The 18,569-nt window shown below is 34.7% G+C and overlaps 2 protein-coding genes and 2 pseudogenes across 4 annotated transcripts; 1 reads left to right on the plus strand and 3 right to left on the minus strand.

Annotated features, from left to right (window-relative positions):
- Positions 1–408: 408 nt before the first annotated feature.
- LOC104779461 (WUSCHEL-related homeobox 6-like) lies at positions 409–2,120 on the minus strand. Its single transcript, XM_010503827.3, has 4 exons — positions 1,943–2,120; positions 1,479–1,829; positions 1,247–1,311; positions 409–1,038 (listed from the first exon to the last, which is right to left on the minus strand). Exons 1-4 carry the CDS (start codon positions 2,031–2,033, stop codon positions 748–750), a joined length of 798 nt encoding a protein of 265 aa, XP_010502129.1. The 5' UTR covers positions 2,034–2,120; the 3' UTR covers positions 409–747.
- Positions 2,121–5,894: 3,774 nt separating this feature from the next.
- On the minus strand, positions 5,895–6,542 carry LOC104779462 (CLAVATA3/ESR (CLE)-related protein 16-like). Its single transcript, XM_010503828.3, has one exon. It carries the CDS (start codon positions 6,540–6,542, stop codon positions 6,195–6,197), a length of 348 nt encoding a protein of 115 aa, XP_010502130.1. The 3' UTR covers positions 5,895–6,194.
- Positions 5,895–9,873, minus strand: LOC104779463 (pentatricopeptide repeat-containing protein At2g01510, mitochondrial pseudogene; annotated as a pseudogene). The gene is made up of 2 exons (XR_015596371.1): positions 7,883–9,873; positions 5,895–7,548 (listed from the first exon to the last, which is right to left on the minus strand). The product of XR_015596371.1 is annotated as a pentatricopeptide repeat-containing protein At2g01510, mitochondrial pseudogene (transcript).
- Positions 9,874–15,093: 5,220 nt separating this feature from the next.
- Positions 15,094–16,087, plus strand: LOC104779465 (MLP-like protein 328; annotated as a pseudogene). Its single transcript, XR_015596372.1, has 2 exons — positions 15,094–15,323; positions 15,623–16,087. The product of XR_015596372.1 is annotated as an MLP-like protein 328 (transcript).
- Positions 16,088–18,569: the final 2,482 nt, after the last annotated feature.

Genomic DNA, 18,569 nt, shown 5'->3' on the forward strand with positions numbered 1-18,569 from the left:
TTATTATTAAGTCAGGATTTTGCACAAGAACCCTCGGAAACTATAGACATTATCAAAAGTTAATATATACATTTATGTGATTAAGACCTTTGGAGCATCTCTTGTTTGATTTTCTATGATTAAATTGTATTGGTCGATTCTTTTGTTTCTATTAATTTCAGAAAACAAATGAGAAATGGGAAAACATTAAAGACCTTTTTTGTCTTCATTCCATCAAAACTCGAATGTCAGTCTAGTTTCCCCAACGGTACGCACTCTTTTGATAATTAATCGCACATTTGCTAAATTCACTGAAAAATTCTAAAGGAATTCTAAACACAGTGCAATGTCAGCATCGAATGTCTCTCTCAGAGATTCCCGTATCAATTGCAGTGTAAGAAGAAAAGAAGATGAGAAAGCATGTGAATATGTTAGAAAACATCTATTTAATATATATATTCCTTACACAGACAAGGAACCATCGAAGGTTTCACTTTCACTTTAAGACATATATAGATAGATAGTTGCAACATTTACTAACATGGTCCAACTTCACATTTAGGTAATAAGTCATAACAATAATAATCTTCAAACCCTTCCAACATTTACTAAACGTCTCCATCTTTCAGACTCTTCTCGTCCATCTAAGAAGAACACATCACTTACCATTTTTGGACAAAACAACAAATAAAACTTCATTAAATCCTTCTAGTCTTATTTATTACTCACACATGGGTTTTGGTTGCAGTTCTTCAGAGGCAAGAACTCTTAGTAGAAACAGTAGTCGCAACACGCTTGGTTTGCATTCGCATTCTTCTTCTCTTTAAACCAGCTGGTTTTCTCTTGGTTCTCCAGAACCGGGAAGAGATTTAAAGTTCGGATCTCCCTCGTTTCAACTTCTCCTCCTGGTTCTTCTTGAGTTACCGACGACGAAGTAACAAGATTTCTCCACGTGATGTCTTTACCACCCTCGGATGCCCTCTCTGATTCTTTTGTCCTCCCATAATCTTCATTATTAGCATTGTCGTCTTTATTGTAACTCGCCGGAACTAATTCACGCTGGGCAGAAATTACAAAACAATATAACTCTTCTCAAGATAATTAACAAATATATTTGAAATTTAAGTCAATGATAAATATTTAACCGAGATGGGATTACATTTATGTTTTTTTCTTTTTGGTAGCCTAAAACGTGTTTATTTGTTTGCATATACACATAATCACACATACATTAATATATATAAACCTAAATAAATTAATAAGATACCTGTGGCTGTGGGTCTGTTTGCGGAAAAGATAAGCAGCTCTTTGTCCGATCAACTCGATAACCACCTGTTAATTGCCACGTTATATAACTCCTCAACTAGCATGCACAACGACTTATAAGTAATTTTCCATCAAATTCTAAGTAGACAAACATTAGCTTTAGTTGTATATATACGTTAATTTAACCCCCAAAAAATAATCAAAACTGTTTATCCTAAAAATCTATATAGTACCTGATGATGAATCCTTGACGTCTTGATGTGGTTCACGAACATTGTTAGTAGCAACTCCTTCACGACGGCGTCGTTTTTGTCTCTCTCTAGCCTTATGATTCTGAAACCAATAGAACACATTCTTCCCTTCGATTCTGCCATATTTACGGAGCTTGGATGCTATCTTTTGGATCTGTTCTGTCGTCGGCGTCCGTGTTCCGCTCCTGTAAACCTCTTCTAGCGTCGTGATCTGCTCGGGTGTTGGATTCCATCTCGAAGTCGTCGCCGCCACAGAAATGTTACTTTTACCGTCGTCGTGTTCTCCTGAGGATGCAGGGACGAGCTGATGGTGATCGTTGCCGTTAATCTCGCCTGAAACAAAAAAATTTTGTAAGTATTAACAACCAAAGAAGATATACGCATGGACTTTGAGTTAAGTCTCTATATGTAAGTAATTAGGAGGTAGCTAGTAGGGGTTTTGGTACAGTGTGTGATAAGAAGATGATGAGGTTGAGTAGTAGTATTAGTAGAGAGGGGAAAATAGTTGACGAGGTTGTTGTCGGAGACGTATCCCATGCTTGCTATCTAGAAACACAAACTTTGCCCTAATCACTTTTAATTCTGGGAAGGTTTAGGTGGATATGTAAAGGGCGAATTTGCCGTATAGCCAATCTAAAAAACAGATGAAGAATATATAGCATATTAAACATGGAAATGTAGTAACTAACTATTTTGTTTGACAAAAAGACAAAACTGACCTTATAAAAGACACATGCACATGATAAAAAACGAGGAGTGGTGATTATTTGTTTTTTTTTCTTTTACCCTTTTAGATTTTTAGATTATATTTATTGTTTTAAAATTTAATTTAAATCCATAATTTTTATTAACGAAAAATCTAGTATTTTTTTATATCAGGATTTGAATTTTTGAAATTAAATTTAAATTTATTTAAAAAAAATATGTATGAAAGTTTTGGTTTATATGAAAGAAAAATAAAATAATATAGAATTAAATAAAATAGTAATGAGTGAAAGGTGATGATGGTTTCTAAAATGTTGTCCACCCAAAAACATTTTACAGTCGGATAAAAATTAGTTAAAATAGAAACCTCTCTTCTTATGGTAAAAAGGGTGTAGGTGAGAAGAGGGTGAAAAAGTGAGAATGTGTTAACCGTTTGTTATGTATTAGGGGCAGAATTGTCAATATTATAGAAAATACATAGAATATTAGAGTTATAGTTAGAATGATTACTCTCATTTAATTTAAGTTTTTTTGTTTGTTAGTTCTGCCAAATTCTCATACGTAAAAGAGAAAAGCTTTTTTTATATATATATAAAAAAGGTTATTTTGTTGTTGCTGTGGAATTCTGAACCTCTCCAAGTTTATAGCTAGGGGGAAAAGGTATTTGGGAGAGAGTAGTAATATGGTTGAGTATTTTCAATGCTGTGTGGAAATGAATGATGAGGTTTACTTGTGATGCAAGAGCCAAGAGAGATCATGGTTCTACAAATAGATTCATTTTTGGGTCTACCATACTTTGCCTTTAGTCATGTACGTGTTTTGTAGATAACCCCAAATTATTTTATTATTTTGGGATAAATGATAAACCAAAATCGTATTAAGATGTATATAATCTGCAAAAGCAGAAGGAAGGGAGTTACAAGTTAATAATACTATAAATTAAAAATGTGTTTAACGAGTTATACCGGTAATTTTTCTAATTAAGCTCAACGAAAGAAAAATAACTTTCGGTTTAGGCTGCAGCACACGTCACACGACCTAAAGTAAGATATCCATTAGTGATTTTGTAAATTATAGTATTGATTTTTAACAATGCTGGTTTAGGTTTAGTGTATCAGGTTTAGGCCAAAGCAAGCTAGGGAAAGATTTCATGAAAAAGGTTTGACATCCTATAGTTTAACGGATGGGCTTCAAACTGGTAGTAGAATGGATGGAACCTAGTTATTATAGCCGAATGTCTCGTTTTCAGCCCACCCATAAAAAAAATTGAATTCAAGAATAAATTTCCAAAACTTTTGTTAGAAGAAAAAAAATTGATGGAGATTTAGAATATGGGATAGTTGAATAATCCAGTAGAGCTCCTTAAATCTCACCATTTATGGCTCCACTGTGCAAACATACATTCCACATGCAACAACCTCTCTTTCTCTGAGGATATTCCTCTTTAACCAAAATGGACCCAATTTAAAATTATTTTACACATAAAGAGTCATAATCTTCAGCACCAAATTTGCATTTTAGTAATTATATATACACTTTCTGACTTTCATGTATGTCTTATTTCTAAACAATGTAAATACATATCATAATAATGATCAAATATATAAAAAAAAAATTTAAAAAGGGACGAAGATCAACGTTTATTTTTTGCCTAAACCATTTGGTATTTAATTCGGTTGTCCTAGAAAATTCTGTATTTAAGTCACAAACCTTAATAAAATAGAAAAATTAACCCGTGAGTGAATAGTAAAAGTAGTATCAAATGAGCATTAATTATGTTTGTACGTATATAAATATAGAAGTTCTCAAAAAGAAAGAAAACTTATTATAGAGGGTGAGGAGGTCCTTGTGGGTCCTTGGGGACAGGCATCCCCATCGAGAGAACCGTATGCATTAAGTTCATCAAACACATTCAAATGAAACCAAAATTATTAAAGCTAAACCATCAAATGGCCTACTGTCAATAGTTTCTTTCTCCCACGTCACAATAATCATTTAGCCGATTTTATCATAAGTTTTTCATTCTTTTTTTATCAATGAAACCTTAACCTCTCAAGTCTCAACGATATACTATATGGACTACTTTTCGATAATATTGATGTAAAATGTTTAAATTTATGTTCTTTTTTTTTTTAAGCTCAACATCAACTTTCATTCACTAAATCAAAGTTACAATCAAATCAAAAGCACATTACATTCACCTCTCTAGACTTAGACCAAAACAAATGTATTAGTTGATTAAGCACAACCTTGGAACACTAGGCGGATCCAACACTACCCAATCAAGAACCATTGCATTTTTTTTAACCATAATGAGATAGATAACACTCCACGACTCGGAGTGAAATCATCTCTTAAACCACCTAAATTGACATAAATGACACGAAAACAAATACTAACACAAAGGAGGGCTAAACTAATACTGAAATCAGCTCAAAACCCAGCTATGAGATCCTCATGATCGACGTGAAGAACTTGTCTCAATAGCTTCAACACCAAAGACGCATTATCAGAAAAGTTTGGTCTCTCCAATTTTCTCTGTTCCGGTCTTAAACCTAAAACGGACAATACATCCGACTAACCCGACCAAGAGTTATGAAGAGTCATGAAACTATAATAACCGGCGAAATAGATGGTTCTCCGAACTAACTATACAAAACCAGAATGCTAATCATCAAAATTAGAAATTGGAGCATATATTAGCATATCATCACCTCACCGTGCAAGTTCAAAGTGACGACATCACTTCCGTTCAGTTACGAGACATTCACCACTTGGCCAGACTGAAAAAAAAACAAAAAACAAAAACGCCACCACCCTTGCTGCAGGACACCGCCATGGCTGATATGAGAGGTAAGATTTGAAGAAGAACCTAAACCCCACCACTGAAGCTTGTCAAAGAAAGCTTCAGCCCTCACTGCTCTCTGAAGCCACAAAGCACTGGTTTCGCCAGTGACAACCGCCAGCGACATCCAACCGCCACAAACCACCAGTGACAAAACAGAAAACTGATTCGCCACAGATCCACCCGACATGCCCAAGATCCGACGCTGTCCGCCAAGGTCGGTGTGTGAAATTCATGTTCTGTTCATGCAATTTTGACTGTAAAAAGGGTATTATATATGATTAGACGACTGAATTTACACCCAAGATCGTTTAAAAAGAAAAGAGTTACCAGAATGCTTAATGTACCACCAACAAATATTTATATATTTTTCAACTATAGCCTACTACCATATTCATATTCTCACTTCTAAAACAATTCCAAAACAATGAGCTCATCATTATAATTAAATACTAGTCATAATGCCGTGAGTTTTACCAAATACCAAGTTTTTGGTTCTCCTTTTTTCAGGAGCGAAAGAGGAGTCAACACTCAACATCTTCCATGTTCATATATATCTAAAATTAAACATTTTAATAATACAAAATATACTACAATTGTTTTTTTTTTTATTATACATCGATCTAAAAAAAACATAAATATACTATATGGGTTAAATAACAATAATTAAACAGTTATCACAAAAAGACAACCTTCTTTTTCTGCATAGAACATGATCTTCGAAGAAATCCATGCATTCGAATCTTCAACCCTTTTTTAAATCCTTCTTCTAGTATATATTTTTAAAACAAATTCCAAAATACTAATCTAATTAAAATAAAAACAAAAACTACTTTGACTAATTCATATGGATCTTGAAGGTCTTCTTGATGGTAAGCCATTGAAGCAAAAGAGTTACAACAACTGAGAAACAAGATCATTAACTCTTAGCCCTTAAACAAAGGCTAAGGATAATGATCCATATCTCATTCTCATACTTACTAAACCAACAACAACCAAAAAAAAAAAACTACAAAAAAAAAGTAGCTGAAGAGATCTTTTTTTTGTTTTTTCATACGTTTCGAAGCAGAGCGAAGGATTGAAGAGAATCTCAAGGCAATTTGTTGGAGGTCGAAGAGAGACCAGACACGTGTTGTTTCATTAGCTTTTCAGTTGTGAAGAGGATTTGGACCTGTGTGAACTAATCTCTTGTCGTCTTTATAAACGTCATCTCTGTTCTCTTCTTCTCGACGTGGACCCGTGAACGACACTGATGAGGCTTTTGGAGCTCGAAACGACGACGTTGTTTCATGGAAAGGACCAGCCTTTCTCGGTGGTGCGGATGGGTAGGGCTGGTGACGGTATTGATCAGGAGATAGAGCTGAGGAAGACAGACCAAAACGAGCAAATATCAAGATTCCCCAAAAGAACACTGTGGAGGTTGTTGTGAGTCCTCTTCTTCGTCGTCTTCTTCTACTTCTTCTGTTGTCTTGCTCGGTTCCTATACTAGTCTCCATGGCTGGTTTGAAAGAGAAGTTTTTTTAGACCATGAAGAGGTTGTGAAAACAGAGTACCCTGAGTTTGTATCTCTCTCTCTCTCTGTTTACTCGTGACAGAAATTTATTTCCTCTTTGTCTGTGTCTGAAAGTGCAGAGCAGGTTTTGGATTCGACAAATTGATGAGAAAAAAATGGGTTTTGAGTAGATTATAATAATAATTTCTTGAAAAGAAAGTGAGTAATTTTGAGCAGTGGTGGTAAGAAGATAAAACCCAAAAGACAAAACACTTTCTTTTGGTTTGAGTGAAGTCTAAGTAACAAAAAAGTTTGTCTGAGTCTCTTTGGATAATGAGAAAGAAAGAAAGAAAGAAGAAGTAGAGAGAGGAGAAAGATGAAATGAAAGATTTTTCTTATTTTATGGAATTAGCTTTCTGTGTGTTGTTTATTTTAATTTCTCAGTTGTTCATTATCTTATGGGTCTTATCAAACGATCTTGACCCTTGATTCCTGGGAGAGAACCTTCTCACATCTGTACTATACTCAATTTTTTTTTAACTTTGAAACTTATTTTTATTTTTATCTAACCTCCTCCTCCAATGCTTTGATTGTTCTCTCTTCTTAAATTTCTTTTTCTTTTAAAATTTTTATCTAATAAACGAAAAATTACAATACTGCCATGTTGCTTGGAGATGGTGCAGTGGACAGTTCAGTATTAATAGCCGTTGTCCCCGGGAAAAAAGAAACGAATTTATGTTTTCTGAGAGGAGAGAGAAGAGAGAGAATGGTATTTTGACTGGTGAAATCAAATTGATGGTTAATGTAAAAAGTGTTTTTACTAGTTAAAGCAAGTTGTGCTTTTAATGGAGGATTACCTTAGTTTTGCTAAATTTTGAACCCCAAAAGACACCGTTGTTGCAGAGTCTTTTTGCTTCGAATGTCTTGACGACAAGTGAGATAACCTCTGTTCTCTGTTTTGTCTCCATCTATCTCTCTGTCTTTCACGAGAACTTTTTTCTATTTCTTGCCTGAAAACCATAAACAAAGGCAAACTCAGTTTTTTTATCAGTGTCAATAGCCATCTCATGACTGACATTAACATTGAATTCGAATTCATACATTTTTTTACCCTTCTTAATCTCCTGACAAAAAGGTATGAAAGTAGTTCAATTTCAGCTAATTTTTACATCACTAGAGATTACAATACAAGATCTGGAATATATACTAAGAAAGATACAAAACCCATTAATTAATTGGCAAAAACGTTAGGAAGGGAAAGATCTACATAATTAATGAGAAATTAAAGACCCAAACAAGCATTAATGATGAGTAATTATTATGTACAGATTGACATAAAGCTACCTTATTCAATAGAGTCTCTCTGTTTCAGGCTTCTCTGACTGATGCAGAAAATGAAACAATAAGCTTCAAGATTTGTTGCCATCTACAAAGTTTAATGGATCAATAACTTGGCTTTGCATCATCAACTCGTCTTCTGAATCAATTTCAGAGCATCGGATATATTCCAAATCTGTGAATGCATATTTTCTCATCAGATCCCTCTTAATAATCAGAATATCAATAAGTGAAGTCACCAGAACTCTCTGCAAGAGCAAACACCATTCCTAAAGTGGTGAAACCTGTTCTTGTCTCTCATGATGATCTCTGTCGAAGTAAGCCTGGAAACAAACTTGGAAAAAACGTGGCAATCATCACAGGTTCTCAAGTTCTTCATAACCCGTATAGGATGTCCCGCCCTCCCAATAATGAGACCAAATGCAATAGCGAGCTTCTCACTGTGATGACTGAGAGAAGACTCTTTTTCCTCCATTTCCACATCATGAAACACCGATCCCGTCTCAGGAACATACCCCATGTTCCTTATCTTCTTCAAGATTTCATCTAATTTCTCATATATCGCCTTTGATTGCGGATGTGATTTGTCTCCTCTATTGAAAAAATAAACTTTACCATCAAACTCAACGGAACTGTAAGCAGCAATCTTTTTGGTGCCCAGCTTCCTCATTTTACTCCTTACTTTGTCAACACAATCCCATTTACCAGCAGCTGCATAGATATTAGACAGTAGTACGTGGTATGAACCAATATCAGGAGCTGTTTCTACAAGTACGTCTGCCACTTTCTGCCCCAATATCATATCGCGATGAACCGCACAAGCACCCAACAAAGCTCCCCAGATACCGGTGTCTGGTTCCACTGGCATCTTTTTGATAAATTCATAAGCCTCCCCTAGAAGACCAGAGCGTCCCAAGAGGTCAACCATACATGCATAATGCTCTTTTCTCGGCTCAAGACTCTTATCATTCGATCCAACCATGAGACTGAAATACCTTTTTCCTTCGTTCACTAGTCCAGCATGGCTACAAGCAGAGAGGGCCCCGAGAAATGTCACGTAGTTAGGTCTGAGTCCCTCGTTTTGCATCAGAGTGAACAATGCCAAGGCTCCTCCACTATCTCCATTCATTGCATATCCTACGATCATCGTGCTCCATGAAACCACATTCCTTTGTTTCATTTCGTCGAATAATACCCTCGCAGCTTCTGTGTTACCACACTTCAAGTGCATATCAAGCCTAGCATTTTCGACTATAATGTTACAATCAATCTCTTCTTTTCTCGCGCGATCATAAATTTCTTCTCCGACCTCTAAAGAGCCTAGCTGACCACAAGCAGAGAGCATACTCACGACTGTAAAAGAATCAATCTGAACTCCATCCGCACACATCTTGTGGTAATACTCAAGAGCTATAGCGGGGTTTCCCGTCTGAACACAAACAGCAATAAACGCATTCCAAGCCACTAAATCTTTGACTTGCATTGACTCAAACAAGAACTGCGCTGAGCTCAACTCACCAAACTTCATGTACATCATCACCAACTCAGTTGCAACGATTCCAAGACACTCAAAACCATTTTTGACAACATGGGCATGAAGGGCAGATCCACAGGGCAAAACCCCCAGCTGGGAGATCGCCTTCACCACAAACGGGTAAGTGAACTCATCAGGACCGACACCAAGATCACGCATTTTCTTATAAAGTAAGACAGTTTCAGAAGGGATCTGGTTCTTAACGTACCCTTTAAAAAGAGTGTTCCAAAGGAAGATCCTTGGCTTGTGCATTTCGTCGAACAGGTGGCGTGCGTAACACATGTCACCCATAAGCACAAGATTCTCTAACAGCTGGGTTAAGAGGCTGTTCTTTTCAGAGAAACCTGTCCTCAGTATAATCGCATGGATCTTCTTAAGCTGCCTCAATTTTGAAGAACTTGCTCGTAGAAGCTCGGAGAGCATTTGTTTTGTTAATGGCGTTTGTTTCGCAAGCATCTCTTCTTGCCGTGATCGTCTGATTTTTTTATACAGTACATCTTAAATATGCAGTTCCCTCTGTCTCTGAAATTTTTTAAAGCCCAATTTCTTCAAGAAAAGGCCCAATAAAGTAAGCCCAACAGTGCCAGAAAAATATAATAAATCTTTTCTCTTCTTCTTCTTCTTTTTTTTTTTTGGATTTTTGTTCTTAAATGATTCACGATACTGTAACAAGTGGTAGTGTGCATTTAAAGGACTTACCCGTCAACCATGTCTAAATTAATTGAAGAAGGTGAGGTGTAAAACCCAAAATTTATGAAATTTTCTAGTAAATTATTCATTTGACATGAGCATGATTTTTTTTTTTTTGACTATTCCATTCTTTAATCTCTATATATTAATAGAAAACCACTTTCTTGAAAAACCTGATTTGTCGTCGCCAGAAAACTCGAGACACATTTAACAAAAAAACCCTTAAACTTTCTACTTAATTACATTAACATGCCATTATATTTATAAAAAAACAATTAACTGAATAATAATTAGATATGTGATCAATTCTCACACAAATTTAAATATCACATATTAAAACTAATTAAATAATTACATACTATTTTAAGTCAAAATTTCACTAAAATTTACTTATAAATATACAAGTCAAAGTTATATTATTTTTAAGAAATCAATAAAAAATATTTATTTCTTAAAATCAATATAAATAAAATATTCTAAAAATGCTATAAAAACATATAAAGTTAATAAAAATAAAAAACATATAACTTATTAACAAAATCATATAAAAATTGTTATTTTTATGTTAGTATTATTATCATAATAATTTAAATAACAAGTTTTCAATAGTTATTATAATTGATTATAAAAAGAAATATATTACCCTTGAATTATCTCTAACTCATTAAAGAAAACTTAATTCCCAATAAATATAGATTTATATATATTCATAAATAAATATAAAAATGACAACAATTAGGGGATATCATGATGTGTGATTATTCATATATATCTAAGTATGTAAACTAATTAATCTCAACATTTAGTGTGATTATTCTTTAAAAGTGGAAATATTGATAACCAAATAGGAATATACGTTAATTTTACATTAATCTATGTGCTATTAAAAAGGAATGAGACAATAACTTTTATCATTATAAATAAACTTAGTACCCAAAAAAATCATAATATTTAAAATGAATGATTATTAGATTATGAAAAATTGTTATAGTTACTCGATTAACCATAAATATAAAAATTTGATTTTTAAAGCACACAAAAATATATATTTCCATAAATTTTAATATTTTATAAATATTTTCTTTACCACGTTCACATAATTCACAGGTGAAATGTATTCTTACACGAATACGATGATTTTGAAATTTCATTAATTTTTTCATAATGGATTTTTTAGGTAATAATCCGTTATTTATATAAAATATTAACAAACCGACTAACTAAAAGATTTAAATAGCCTAATCAGAAATATTAAATCAATAAATTAGATTATCTTCAGAAATTTTAGTTTAGAATCCGATTGTTACTAACATATAATAAAATTAATTAATTAAACTACCAATTAATTTAGTATATGTTGTTATGGTTACATAAGAAACATGCAAAATTGTTATGATTACAAAATAAAATATAAGAGATATGAATTTGATTTTTAAACCATACAAAAGACATGTTGCAATAAATAGTAACATTTTATCAATATTTTCTCTTACACATTTAAAGATTTCACGGGTAAAACATTTTTTTTACACGAAAAACACAGCTTTGAATAAATAAATAAAAAACTTTAGTTACATATTATGTTTGACACAAACAAATATTGGTTCTAGAATAATAATTTTACTTATAATAATTTTCTTTAAATCGATTTATTCCGCACTATGTGCAGATTGTTACCTAGTTAGTTTTATTATCCAAAGAAATATATATATATATATATATATATATATATATATATTTTGTATTTGTTTTCTTTAACATTTAAATATCTCATTTTGTGGTCTTTTTGTGTTTTTTGTCTAGCAATGCAACATTTATAGTATTTGAGTTGTTTGTATGTTACACAAATGTGGTCATACGACATCAAGGAGGAAGCGGTGAGATATTTTCAAGACTTCCTCAAGTTTTCACCTGCAGATTATGTCGAATGGACCACTGAGGAGTTGGCATACATATTGTGCTTTAAATGTGACTCTTCTGATAAGTCTATGCTTGCAAAGGAGGTTACTAAGGAGGAAATTAAGAAGGTTCTGTTTGCTATGCGCACTAACAAGTCTCCAGGTCCTGATGGATTCACTTTGGAGTTTTTTAAAGAGTCCTGGACCATAGTGGGGGATGATTTTGCTGTAGTAGTTCAATCTTTCTTCAGGACAGGCTTTCTCCCTAAGGGTGTTAACTCCACTATTTTAGCTCTCATACCTAAGAAAACCGAGGCCAAGATTATGAAGGATTACATGCCAATTTCTTGCTGCAATGTTTTGTACAAGGTCATTTCCAAGATTCTTGCTACAAAGACAGATTGTTAATGGAGACAGATTGTTAATGGAGACAAGGTCATTTCCTCCACTCAATAAGCCTTTATCAAAGACAGATTGTTAATGGAGAATGTGCTTCTAGCCATAGAGCTTGTCAAAGATTACCATAAGGAATCCATTTCCCCTCGTTGTGCCATGAAAATAGATATCTCCAAAGCTTTTGACTCAGTGCAGTGGGGGTTCCTAAGAGCTATTGATTTTCCTGACCAATTTATCCTCTCGATTGAAAGATGTATCACCTCTGCCTGTTTTTCTGTTCAAGTTAATGGAGAACTTGTAGGTTATTTTGGAAGCAAGAGAGGTCTCAGACAAGGTTGCTCGCTGAGCCCTTATTTGTTCGTCATTTGCATGAATGTGTTGTCTCGCAAGCTTGACAAAGCCGCTCAAAACAAGCAGTTTGACTTCCATCCAAAATGTCACAAGCTAAACCTCACTCATCTGAGTTTTGCGGATGATTTAATGGTCTTTACTGCTGGGAATAAGCGATCAGTGGAAGGGGTACTGGAGGTTTTTGACGACTTTGCTCATCACTCATGGTTACAGATTAGTCTTGAGAAATCAACCTTGTTCATGGCAGGTATTTCTCCCGATACAAAGGCAGAGATTCTGCAACAGTTTCCTTTCGAGTCTGGTGCACTACCGGTTCGGTATCTCGGGTTGCCCCTCCTTCCCAAACGAATGTCTGCAGCTGATTATCTTCCTCTTCTCGAAAGGATTCGATCGCAAATACGCTCCTGGACTGCTAGGTCGCTTTCTTTTTCTGGCAGGCTACAACTGCTAAGTTCGGTGATTTTTAGCCTAACAAACTTTTGGATTTCTGCTTTTTGACTTCTAGAAGCTTGCATAAAGGAAATAGACAAGTTATGTTCTGCTTTCTTGTGGTCTGACCCTTCTCTAAACCCCAATAAAGCAAAGGTGGCTTGGACAGAGGTATGCTTACCTAAAAGTGAAGGAGGACTAGGCATGCGATCTATAGTAGAAGCCAATAAAGTTAGTATGTTGAAGCTGATCTAGAGAATTCTATCTGCTCGGGACTCGCTATGGGTTGATTGGGTAAAAAAATATCTGCTCAAAAGTGGCTCTTTGTGGACGGAGAAATCCTTTTCTCCCTCTGGTTCTTGGATATGGAACAAAATTTTGAAGTACAGGAGTTTAGCTGCACAGTTCCATCGGATATACGTTAAGAATGGTGAAACTACTCTGTTTTGGTTTGACAATTGGAGTTCTATGGGTTGTCTACATGACAAGGTTGGGGATAGAGGGACAGTCACTCTTGGTGTCTCTGCAGCGAGTACTATGGCAAAAGTTATGGCTCAATCCAGGCATAGGAGACATAGACAACCTCTACTCAATCAGGTGGAAGAGGAGATACAACAACACAAACTGAGAAGAACTACAGAACAAGATGTCGTTCTTTGGAAAGGTAAAAACAATGTCTATAGCAGAAGCTTTAAGACTAAGGACACTTGGTCTCTCATCCGAGTTGCACGTCCAATAATGGCAAATTACAGAGCGGTTTGGTTCCCCTTCTGTACGCCGAAATATGCTTTTATAACTTGGTTGGTCATGAAGAACAAGTTTTCTATTGGGGACAGGATGCAAAACTGGAACCTCAATGTTGATCCGAGATGCAAACTATGCAATAGCCTCATGGAAACACGAGATCACCTGTTTTTTCATTGCTCTTTTTCACAGGAGGTGTGGGAAGAGCTCACTAGAGGTCTGCTTTTGCACAAGTACACTGCAGATTGGCGACACATCATAGCACTGATCGGCGGTACAGACCTTGATAAGGCATCAAGGTTCATTATTGGCTACACTTTCCAAGCCACCTTATACTTCATTTGGCGAGAAAGGAATGACAGGCGACACGTCAACCAACCTTCGCTAGAGGAAAAATTGATTAAGATAATAGACAAAAACGTACGGAATAGGCTGAGTACTATCGACAACAAAGAGGACGCCACCATTCAGATTTGGTTTGCCACAAGATCATACTATACTAGTGTTGATTGTTGTAGTATAGAAACGGATGTTTCGACCCCATCATCATAATAAATTCATTGTCTAATCTTTTATCTTCTCAGATCATAGTTTTTATTGATTTTTTTGTCGATGGAACAGCGGAAGCGTGGAAAACGGTTGGCCAGTAATATCCGTCTCTTAATTGTTTGATTTGAGTTCTCCTTAAACTTATAATTAATTTGCTATTATAAGTCTTTAAATCTGGACTAGCAAAAAAAAACAAATCATTTGATTAAACGTTCGATTTCATATCAAGTCATGAAATCCGAATCAAAACCAAATCGCGCCCGAACACACACAAGTTATATAGAGATATAAAGAATAATGAAAAAATAATATATTTTTAAAGTATCACATAACATTCACACCCCTTGTCGTATTCATAAAGTAGCCCCATCCATGTTAGATTAGATAGAGAGCTTCAATTCACCGTGAATCAACACAACTACCACTAAATGGTCCATGCATAGGTCCGCCACTGATGGCCATTGTTTTTCTAAAAATCCAATCTGCAATAATGCAAATCGACACAGAAGCGCGTGGTAAAAAAGAGTTTTAGTCAAGTGGAGAAAAAAGCATGTTTTTTACGTTTTAACCGTGTCGACGTTTCTCTATATAAACGAAGGCAACCAGAAGTGAAAGTATTCATACACCAAAGAAACAAACAAACAAACGAAAAAACATCCACTTCACGAGATGGCAACGTCGGGTACATAAGTGACGGAGGTTCCATTGAAAGGATCAGCGGAGAAACACTACGAGCGCTGGAGGAGTGAAAACCACCTCTTCCCCGACGCCATTGGCCACCTCATCCAAGGTGTCACCGTCCACGACGGCGAATGGGACTCCCATGGAGCCATCAAGATCTGGAACTACACATGCGGTAACTTACTTTAATTATATAACTCAATCTGAAAACTAGGGTTTTTTTGTAAAGAATACTGCCAAATTATTCTTTGATTATCTATATGAAATCACATGAAAATGAATATAAATATATATATATATATATATATATATATATTTATAGTGGTACCAATTTGGCACAAGTATACAGAGAATCCATTTATCATACGGTTTGACCATATATATGTAAACTCATCTCATAATCTCATATGCATGTGGTACTAAATTATGAATATATTTAAATTATAATTAACATGTACATATATATGTATGAAGATGGGAAAGCAGAGGTGTTCAAGGAGAGGAGAGAGATAGACGATGAGAACATGGCGGTAACGTTCAGAGGACTGGAAGGTCATGTGATGGAGCAACTTAAAGTGTATGATGTCATCTTTCAGTTCATTCAAAAGTCGCCCGATGATATCATCTGTAAGGTCACTATGATCTGGGAGAAGCAAAACGATGACACGCCTGAGCCCAGCAATTACATGAAGTTCGTCAAGAGCCTCGCTGCTGACATGGACGATCACGTTCTCAAAGTCTAATTAAATCCCTTTCGAATTCGGTCCACCTCAAACCATCATGCATCTATCATCACCCTCTTCTTTTGTGTTCGTGTGTATCATGTATCTGTGTATGGTGTTTTAAATACAATACATGTCAGGTCGCATATGTATGGTTTCATATCATCTACTGTAATATGCATGCTTTGATGTTGCTTAATATGGTTGAGGTTTCATTTATGTTCATCTATTAAGATTCAGATTGACTGGAGAACACGACGAAGAAGAAGAAGAAGAGAAGAGCCATTAAAGTTCTAACTAACTTTCTTAACAGAAAATAAATATGTATTACAAAGCTTAGTTTAGGAAGTTAATCCTAATCTTCTTATATACAAACTTCTCATTAACCCAAACTAAGTGAACCAGAAATAACCAGTTGATAACCAGTCAATAACCAATCTTCACGTATGTAGAAATTGGGTTTCACACAATGAATTTGTTTGAAGGGAGAAACAAATTCAATAAAAAACTCTCTCAATGAAACTCGATCAAAGCCTAAGGAATAAAAGGAATTGAAATCTCTTGAGGAGAAGTTAGGGTTTCGCTCAAAAACAAGTAAAAAAGTAGGGTTTTTGTATTAATTGTTGGATTTTTTACAAGGAAGAGAATCTCCGTTATTTATATACTTTTCTCTATTACAAAATATGTCTATTTTCCTAATAACTCGAACTGCGAACAGGCTATAACAATTTAAAAGAATGAAATTTAGAACTGAAATTTTCTAGTTTTGAAGTGTTGCGTTGTTATCTTATTTGATAGATCTGGTGGGAAGCCTCATAGTACGAGGAGATCGAACGGTTGCCTTTGCTATTATCGTTTCCGTCGCAGCCTCGCCGGCAACTACTTCATTGCAAACATTTATTGTAAATGGGTTTGGGTTTGAAATCCGTAATCATGTAATGGGTTTGGGTTTGAAATTAGGCTCATTGTTGGGGTTTTAAGTATTTTTGGCTAATTCGGTTAAAATAAACCGAAGTAGAAAAAAATTCGGTTTTATTTGGAATACATTATAAAGCAGATAACCGATCCGAATAAACCGATTACCGAATAACCCGAACCAAACTTTTATTCGGGTTAATTCGGCAAAATTTTAAGATAACCGAAATTTTTGAAAACAAAATAAACCGACCCGATTAAACCGAAAAAACCGATTGCCGAGGCCATTTTGTATTGTTAATGGCGTTTTGTTTCGCAAGCATCTCTTTTTCTTCTTGCCGTGATCGTCTGATTTTTTTTATACGGTGGATCTTAAATATGCAGTCCCCTCTGTCTCTGAAATTTTTAAAGCCCAATTTATTCAAGAAAAGGCCCAATAAAGTAAGCCCAACAATGCCAGAAAAAAAATAATAAATCTTTTCTTCTTCTTCTTCTTCTTCTTCTTTTTTTCTTTTGTGATTTTTGTTCTTCAATAATTCACAAAACTGTGACAAGTGGTAGTGTGGATTTAAGGCCGTCAACCATGTCTAAATCAATTGAATAAGGTGAGGTGTGAAACCCCAAAATTTATGAAATTGTCTACTAAATTATTCATTTGACATAAGCATGTTTTTTTTTTGTGTGACCATTCCATTCTTTAATCAGTTTTTATTAAGCAAACAAAATTATTTATTTTGTATTTGTTTTCTTTAACATTTAAATATCTCATTTTGTGGTCTTTTTGTGTTTTTTTGTCTAGCAAATTCTGCTACATTTGTAGTATTTGAGTTGTTTGTATACTACACAAATGTGGTCATACTAATTACTAAACGTAGTTCAGTCTACAGTAAATCGAGTGAATAATGGTATTCTGTATTCATCATCTCTATCTATATACATGCATAAAAAGTAAGTATGAATGTAAGATTCCGTCTAATATTATCTAGAAGGACGTCTAGCTACTCTAAAATGACATATAGAAAGAAAAAACAACATACACTATATATCATTTCAGTTAGTAGTTTGTAGTAGTACTATACTAGTATTGATTGTTGTAGTGTAAGAAACAGATGTTTCGACCCCATCGTCATAATAAATTCATTGTCTAATCTCTTATCTTCTCAGATTACAGTTTTATTGATTTTTTTGTCGATGGGACAGCGGAAGCGTGGAAAACGTTTGGCCAATAATATCCATCTCTTAATTGTTTGATTTGAGATCTCCTTAAACTTATAATTAATTTGCTATTATCTTTCATTAATCTGGAGTCTGGACAAGAAAAAAAAAAAAAAAATCATTTGATTAAACGTCCGATGTCATCATATCAAGTCATGAAATCCGAATCAAAACCAAATCGCGCCCGAACACACACAAGTTATATAGGGATATTAAAAATAATGAAAATAATATATTTTTAAAGGTATCACATTCATATACGCCTTGTCGTATTCATAAGGTAGCCCCCATCCATGTTAGACAGAGAGCTTCAACTCATCATTCTGAAAAAATGAGAAAAATGGCTCCGTTTCACCACCAGATTACCGACACCCGATCAGCTTTAAAACTAACCTCAATCTCTGGTTCATGCATGTAACTTGAATCTAACTATCTTAAGATGAAAGGGGTTGGCTTTTGGATAGATTGTTTTTATTCCTTTCAGATTGGATCGGATTTAAACTATTTTGACCAAGTAACTTACTGATCACCCCTATAATTCGGTCAAAGGTTTCAAACACTTTTTAAAA

The sequence above is a fragment of the Camelina sativa genome, chromosome 4 (genome assembly GCF_030686135.1).
Source record: "Camelina sativa cultivar CO46 ecotype springtype chromosome 4, ASM3068613v1".
NCBI lineage: Eukaryota > Viridiplantae > Streptophyta > Magnoliopsida > Brassicales > Brassicaceae > Camelina > Camelina sativa.

Coding starts and splice junctions, on each gene's coding strand:
- LOC104779462 (XM_010503828.3), bottom strand. CDS start 6,542: ATGGAGACTAGTATAGGAACCGAGCAAGACAACAGAAGAAGTAGAAGA.
- LOC104779461 (XM_010503827.3), bottom strand. CDS start 2,033: ATGGGATACGTCTCCGACAACAACCTCGTCAACTATTTTCCCCTCTCT. Junction 1,312..1,478: donor CGTCAAGGATTCATCATCAG/GTACTATATAGA, acceptor GGCAATTAACAG/GTGGTTATCGAGTTGATCGG. Junction 1,039..1,246: donor AAACAGACCCACAGCCACAG/GTATCTTATTAA, acceptor ATTTCTGCCCAG/CGTGAATTAGTTCCGGCGAG.